Source organism: Meles meles, chromosome 2, assembly GCF_922984935.1.
Source record: "Meles meles chromosome 2, mMelMel3.1 paternal haplotype, whole genome shotgun sequence".
NCBI lineage: Eukaryota > Metazoa > Chordata > Mammalia > Carnivora > Mustelidae > Meles > Meles meles.
The window spans coordinates 203,647,666-203,655,758 of NC_060067.1; the positions used below are offsets into that span (position 1 = coordinate 203,647,666).

An 8,093-nucleotide genomic window follows, 5' to 3' on the forward strand; every position below is an offset into this window, starting at 1 on the left:
TGGGCGGCTTCCAATCTAGTAGAGGAGAAAGTAGCTTTTGTAAAATGACTTTGTAGTTGAAAACGGCTTCCTGGTGCGCCAAATGGGAAATTCAGATTTTGAGAGGAAAGCCTAGGTTCTTTCCCATTTTCAACTCTGTGTACCCCATGTTGTATTGCCATAGCATGGATTCTTGTGTGTTCGTTGGGGCAGTGACTGCTGTCAATGTTATGAGTTGAGGCCCGTTGGAGCGTGAGAGGATATGGAAGGCATGTGAGTCTGGGTGGGGCAGGGTAAGGGTGAAGAAGAGCATAAGGGCGGGGCAGTGGCAGGGGTCCCATGAGACTGGGTGTGGCCAGGAGGAGGCTGGAGGAAGCTCTGGTAGGACTGGAAGGTACCAGGCTGGGACTGGACCATGGCCTTAGAAAGGTCCATTCAAAATCCATTCTCTGTGCAAGACACACCAATCTTAGAGACGGGATCCATGATCAAAGGAGCGAGACTGATACAAAGCGAAGGTTAAGCAAAGTTTAATTTCGCACCAAGCATTGAGAATCGAACCGACCGGTCAGGGCCGTCTCTTATGGAAAGCGTGACATTTCCCAGCTTCACAGATTAACTTTTACAGAGCACAGGTGGCCAAGGAGATTGGAACACACACAGAAAGTTGCAAAGTCATGTCAGGCCACATGCAGGTGGCCAATTGAATTACAATTTACCCAATAGTAGCTGTTTGAAATAGTCTATTGTTCTGGTCAGAATTGGCCCCCAAGTTTGGTGGCTGAGGGGCAGGGTTTACATTCTTCGGTAGTTAGGGAGGTTGAGTTTCAGTTGAGTGCCGCTTATTGATGTCCTGGGAAGTCTGAGTCATTAATTTTTCTTTGGTAAACAACAAAATGGCCTCTCAACCCATGCGGAGTCTCTTAGGTCAAGCCGGCCCAACACTTAGAGTGGGAAACTACCCAGAGGGCCAACAGGATTGGAAATGGAGGCTCTCCCCTTGGGCTAGTGGTGGTGGTACTTGTTGGACTGCTTTGGAGAAAGATGCTCGCTTGGATTCCAGTCAGGAAGGCCCAGGTGTTAGGAATCTACCCTTCTATCCTCCATTCCCTTTGAAGAATCCCTAGGACAGGGGCACCTACGTTGCCCATTCCTTAAAGTGGCTGACACTTCATTTCAGATCATGTCTTGATCTCAGGGTCGTCGGATCCAGCCCCACACTGGGCTCCACGCTCAGCAGGGATTCTGCTTAGAGATTCTCTCTCTCCCTCTCCCTCTGCACTTAATCCCTTCCCACCTGACCCCTGCTCTATCTCTCTCTCTGTGCCTCTCTCATTCAAAACAAAACAAAACAAACAAAATAAAACAAAATGAAGCAGTCATAGCCTCCAATGTGTAATTCTCTTAGAGAAAAGAAGTATACTGAAAAGATGATACGTGTATGATGTGATTTTCTCATGCATGAAAATGCTCCACAAGAAGGCATTGCTGGTTGGGTCTGCCCTGTTAACGAGAAAGAGGATTAGATTGATGGGTGTTAAGTGCCTGAAAGGTCATGTGACCTCGGGGCTACAGGCCAGTCAGGGAGGAAGGAAGTGGCCCTTTCTGACCATTCCTTTGGCATGACAGACACGCAGCCTCCTCCAGTGGAGTCTGTCCAGTACCTTCCTGAGCCTCTCCTGAGAGACAGGAGGAGCACCGTTGCATTTCAGGTGGGTTTTTGGACCAACTGGGTGCTTACTTAGCAGCTAGAGAAATAGGACAGTGAGGAAATTATGGGGTGATGTGCCTTTTCTCCATGAGTTGAAGACTGGTTCCTGTGAAACTGTATTCTGAGAAGAGAGACTGATCAAAGGCATGACTGCCAATGCTCTCGACTCCCTGAGGTTCCACTTCCAAAGTGGAACAGCCTGATTGGTGTGGGGTCATGGAGGTGTTGTGACAGAATCCTGGTCCATTTCGCTGTGGGACTGGGAGCCTAAAGAAGTCACAGGTTCAGGGCACCTGGGTGGCTGAGTTGGTTGTCTGACTTTGTCTCAGGTCATGATTCCAGGGTCCTGGGATGGAGCCCCTCATTGGGCTTCCTGCTCAGCAGGTAGTCTGCTTGTCCTTCTGCCCTTACCCCACCTTGAGTTTTTGCCTCTCTATCTCTCTCTCTCTCAATAAAGAAAATATTACAAATGAAAAAGAAATCCCTGGTTCACATGAAGTTAAAAGCTATTCATTTCCCAAGGATGAGATGAGAGTTAAGAATGGGGCACTGAAAGAAAACATGAAATCAAAGAGTTCAGACCCTGAGATGGGCCACTTCCCTCATTCCATCAAGAGAAGTGATATTTCTCCAAGGGTTCTTAGATTTGAAAATGGCTTCCTCAGGTGTGAGTGGGGAAATGGAGAGTTTGGAGAGGAAAGGATACCTACTCTTGCATTTTCCACATGGAGTGTCCCATGGAGTATTGACATAGCTTTGCTTCTTGTGTACATCGGGGGCAGTCCTGTCCCTGGTTTTCCTTCCAGAGTGCATTGTGAGAGAATTCCCAAGCATCTCTCTGCTAAGTCATTTAAGGCAACTTCACCTGCGTTTCCTATGGGCACCATCCTGGGGCTGGGTAGGCAGGAGAGGATGGAGGACAGGAAGGGATAGAGTTGCCACAGGAGGACAACTATGCTTGATCTGGTGGTCCTGAGGCCCCCTCATACCTGCGTAGAGCAGAAGGGACAGGAAGGAGGCTTGCATCTTTGTGAATATGACTGTACTCTTTTATTTATATATTTATTTTTTGACTCAGGAAATCCAGACACCCATGCGCGAGGCATGCCGGCCAACTGCCATGTCCCTCAAGAAAGTAGGACAGATGGCAGGCAGTCACACCCAGCTTGAGCCCTGCAGACCCTTGAAAGCCCAGAAAGGGAAGAGGCCACCGAGGGCGCCCTTAGCACCCAGGGCTCCTGGGCCAGAGGAGGAGGATCCCAGGGTAAGTGGAGGCTGGCATGTGCTGTGAGCAGGGGGTCTGCCATGGCTCTGGAGACGGCCTTGGCACATGGAGAGCTCTGTGTCCATAACTCAGTTGTCCTTTCCTGGGCCAGGATCACCTGCCCTGGAGTCTCGTCACCAGACCTAGTGGGCCATTCAGACACAGCGAGGGTCTAACTCAGGAGTGTAGAGGCTCCGGTCCAGGCTGGCGTTTGTTCACGTCTCTCCATAGGGCTCCTTCAGTTCAGCCTGACACTTGCAATCCCTCCTCCAGGTCCCTCCTGGACAGAGGCTGGGGAAGCATCCCATGGTCTTCAGGAGGCTGGCACCTCACAAGCCGAGGTGATGTCCCCCGTCCCAAACCACTGACCCTTCTTCCTTCCTCCCCAGGTGAAGTGCAGGGACTGTGGAGCTTTTGGGCACAAGGCATCCAGCAGCAGGTGCCCCATGAAGCACTGGGGCAAGGCCGTCGACCTCCAGGCCTTGGGCTCCAGGAAGCTGAAGGAGAACGTAGAACCACGGAGTCAGCAGGACCAGCAGGATCCTGGGCCACTGAAGCAGGCCGAGAGGGAGAAGGGAGAGGGACCAAGGTGAGGAGCGGGGCCAGCTGCTGTCCCCAAACCCAGGGCTGACGTCTAAGGACACTGTGTCTCTGCCCCTGGACACTGTGTGCTGTGCTGTCCTCAGGCACAGACAGGGCTGGGGAGGCCGACAAAGGAGCTCTCCATCCTCCAGGGGTCCACACTTAGGCTACTGAGCTGCCCTTGCTGCATCGGCGAGAGTGTGTGAGTGGTGGGGTGGGTGTCCCCTTGCCAGGGGACATAGGGGAACCTGGCTAATGCCAAGCAGATTTGCCAGAGACCCTGAAGGCTAGTAGTTCGTAGGCAAACCTGGAGGGCTCCCTGGAGTAGGGGAAGGAATGGCAGGGGAGGCAAAGGACGCTGCTGTCTGAGGCCTCAGGCTTGTGTCCCAGTTTGAAGACATGAAACGGAGTTCCTTCCACTTCCCATGCTTTGTTGTGCAGGCCAGACGCCCGGCAGAGGGAGGCCCTGTTCCAGAGATTCCCCAGGAGACCCCAAGGGGGGCAGAAGCAGACCTGGAAGGATTGCACAGAATCCTGCAGCTACGTGAGGGTGAGTGTCCCCTGCTTCCCGGCTCCTGTTCTGTCTGGGGGACCCTGATGGGCTGCGTTGCCTTCCTGGGTGAGGATTGGCTCAACTTCCGTTCTGAGCCGTGTGAGTTCAGTGGGCGTCCTCCTCAGCCATTTCCCCTTGCTGTCCCTCAGGTGCCTTATTCCCGAGATGTGTGTGCCCAGTGGGCTGGGTGGGGTCGGAAAGCACTGGAGGACACTCTTCTCCCACGTAGAACCCTCGATGGAAGAACAGGGAACTTTGTTTGGGACACGTTCTCCCACATTGTCCATCAAAACTCAGTAGGCTGTGAGGGGACTACACCCCGGCAGGGTTTTTCGCTCTCCAGAGCACAGTGGTCAAAGGAGCTGATCCCCTGGAGGAACCGTAGATGTTTCTGCAGAAGCTTTCTCTGCTCCTTTCCGATAGAAAATGGGCATCCCGTAGAGCTTGTGGAGTGTTTATTCCTGGCCCCCCGTGAGCTGTGGTCCCGCGTCCTAGGTAGACAGAACGCTTTTCTGCCTTCCACTGCTGAACTGAACATACGAAGGTCTTGGGGTTTTGTGAGTTTCTTGCTTTTCCTTCAGGGCAATATTGCCTTGGTGGTGAGGAAAACTAACGTGCATTTCTGTGCGTTGTCTGTTCCCACAGCGTCCACACAGGCCGATGCCCGTCTACACCACCAAGAGGGTGTCTGTCCTGGAGCCTCCCCTCCCGTGGGAGCCGCCTACCCAGGCCGCTGACATGAGAGCTGGGTACCACTCAGCGTCTCCTCTCAGAAGCCCTTCAGGGAGCGTCTTCCCCCCTGGTGCACAACATGAGGCACAGCGAGTGGTGACCCCTGACGGACCCCTGGCATGCCCACCCTATGCCAGGGAGGGTGGCGTGGTTGTCCATCTGAGAGGAAACAGGCCCCGAGGAGACTCCCTTGAAGTTCCCCAGGCTGTGTCTAAGCTAGATGGCAAGCACCATGGCCAGGCACCTGCCAAGTTTCCTGAGGAGAATGCACGTCCTCATGCAAGCCACGGTATGGTTGAGACTTCCCAAATCCACCTCAAGACAGCAGGCAAGAGAGATGTCCAGATGTCCGTAGACACAGACCTGAACCCCCGCAAGAAAGCACGCTGGAGCCCCTTCCAGCACCACCACAAGAGCATACAGGAAAGCCATCTGGGGGCTTCTGAGAGTCTGTGTCCTCCAGCAAGGAGAAGTGCATGTGGATCCCTAGCGCCACCCCCACTGACCGGGAAGACACCTGCCCCAGTGCAAGTCATCGACCTGCAGCCTGCACGCACCCGACCTCTCCTGGAAACGGTCCAGGCATGCATCGAAGCTCCACATCCACTTTCCAAGCCCACCCCTGGCAAGCCCCTGAGAATGGTCTTCACGAGATTGGACAAAGCGTGCTGGAGCTCCAGGTTCCTAACACCTCCCTTGCTCCATCCTCCCGAGAAGTCAGCCCTTCCTGGTCAGGGCCCTCCTGTCATTCAGAAATCTGAGGGACCCTTTGGTCACGTCCCTGTGAGTGTCATCCATGAGGACCTGCAGGTGTCCTCGTCCTCTGAAGACAGTGGGAGGGAGTGAGACAGCCCATGGCCTCAGACACTTGTCCTCCAACCGAGGGGATCCCGAGGAGGTGTCTGTTGAATGGAGGACAAGTCACAGCTCTGAGATGATGTGGGGGAATCGGCACTTCCTCAGCTGCATTGGATGGAAACGGTGGAGTCCACACCATGTTGGGTGTCCTGCTTTTGGGGAGCGTGCCCGTGCAAACCAAACACACACTCACACCATGCAAACTCTCATCATGTAAACAGATGTGACATTTCCAAAGGTAGTTAGCCATCTGGGAGGTCAAGCTTGCTTTATTTAAAGAAATTTCTGTGAAATCGAGTGACATTATACTGGAAAGTGATAAACTCAAATGTAAATTTAACCTAGGACCTAAACCTGTATTTGGTTCACAAATATCTGAATTGGGAGATTCTGGATAAAGGCCCCACCTGGAAAGGGTGCTCTGCAAAGGGTGACACAGTGTTTTCTCCGGAGATGAGATTTTCTTGACTCTGTGATGGGATTTTTGTGGAAATTGTCGTGGGGGAATATTTTACCTGGTTTGCTTCTTTTGGTGATTAAATGTTATTCCAAAGTTGTGTGTTGTTGATTTATCCTTAATAAAATTTTCCCAACTATGACTTAATGTGCATGTTTTATTTTTTCCTCAGCATTTCAGATTCTTTCTGTAATGATTTTAATTCTTCAAAGCTTGATTAGCTAAGAGGAAAGAGGAGGTTGGTAGGACTAGGGCTTCTGAGCCACCGAGGATCTCAGGCTCACCCCGCTCTCCTGCAGGAATCGATACTAGACCACATAGTTGCCCTCGCTCCCGGTGAGTGTGCCACACGCACTGCATGAGGCCTCAGTCCCACTTTAGTCTCTCATGGGATCAGGTGGTCAGTGTTCCTGTATTCATATTCCGGAATCCCTCTTGCAGTAATGGATACTTTTGCTGCCTTCCTGAGGCCTGGACATTGGGATTTACTGCCCTCCAGGTGATTTCCCAAGGCAGCAACATTGGACAACCCGGGTAGGTGGTGGTCAAAATATCACCAGTCCCAGGCTCTGGTTCCTCTCTCCCTCAGGAGCATCTCTGATGAGGAACAAGGGGAAAATCCTATAGGTCTGTAGAGAGGATTCCTTTCTTGGAAAGAGCCATTGAGTGCTCCTGCCTCCCTTCAGAGCACCAGTTTGGGGAATGCTCCCCCCTGTCTCTGCAGATCTCTGCAGTCGGGATGCAGCAGATGTACTGGTTGAGCACCCAAGGTCATTGATCCTCAGAGGGAAGTACAGAAGCCATAGCATGGGACACCCACACACTCCATACCTGTCATCCATGCGATGCAGTCTTTGTGTAAACCCGGGCCAGAGTCTGGTGGCTTTAGCCTGAGGCTCCTGTCTCATGCCCTGCCAGCTACCCCTTTGCTGTCTCATGGACTCTGACGAAAACATAGCATCATGGCATTGATGTCTGGCAATTCAAGGAATACAGGAACAAACCAAATCATTTCCTACTTTCTGGAATCCTGTAGGGATGACAGGTGTCAAAGAATAGAAGGGTCTGTACAGACGGGGCTCTGGGACTGGAACTACGGAGGTAGACTACAAGTTCTTGGCTCTGCCAGTCCAGGGCACTGGGGTGAGGAGGTAGGCAGCCTGGACCCAGGGGCATGGATGCCGGGTTCTCTGGCTGGACGATGATGCCATTGGCAGTGGATGGGATTCCTTCGAGGGGCCCAGCGATACCAGTGCAAAAGTTCAGTTGACCAAGTCCGGCCGAGGGCTGTTCTCTTCTCCCTGATTGCCTCGGGTGACTCGGCTTCCCCTGTGTCAACCAACCAAACAAAACCCATCTTCCCAAATGACAATCCAGTCTAGTCCAGATATACGGACTAAGAAACAGTTAAACTTTCGACACACTGGTATGGGTTTTGGGAACACCAGCAGGGTGCCCTCACGTGGAGTCATCCTGGAGTCATTTTGGTGGCAGGGCTTGTAGGATGGTTATTAATGCCCTCGAAAGGCAGTGTAACCTTTTTTGGATATTAATAAAATTTTTGCCTCTATGACATCCCATGCATGGGTTTTATTTCTCAGCATTGAAGATCCTTTCAATATTTATTTTATTTCCTTTCAGATTAATTATCTGAGAGGAGAATGATAGGATCTCGCAGTTCTTAGACATTCAGAATCTCGGGCATAACCGGCTCTTGTGCCTGAACACATGCATAGCAAAAACAGTCCCATGAACTCCCTGGATGCCTCACTGTGGAAGGCATGCAGCTTGCATTTCACTTCGGCCCGTATTGGGATTGATTGTCGAGTTTTCATATATCTGTATGCTGGCATTGTACTTGAAGAAATGGACATTTTGCTGCCTTTCGAGACATGAGGACTTGGATGTACTGCCCTGCAGGTGACGTTTTAAAGCAGCAACGTTTGACAATCTGGGC

At 51.9% G+C, this 8,093-nt stretch overlaps 1 protein-coding gene across 1 annotated transcript; it reads left to right on the top strand.

Annotated features, from left to right (window-relative positions):
- Window positions 1–2,783: 2,783 nt before the first annotated feature.
- On the top strand, window positions 2,784–5,667 carry LOC123936978 (putative protein FAM90A14P). The gene is made up of 4 exons (XM_045997464.1): window positions 2,784–2,825; window positions 3,344–3,543; window positions 3,978–4,086; window positions 4,735–5,667. The coding sequence occupies exons 1-4, from the start codon at window positions 2,784–2,786 to the stop codon at window positions 5,665–5,667; spliced, it is 1,284 nt and encodes a 427-aa protein (XP_045853420.1).
- Window positions 5,668–8,093: the final 2,426 nt, after the last annotated feature.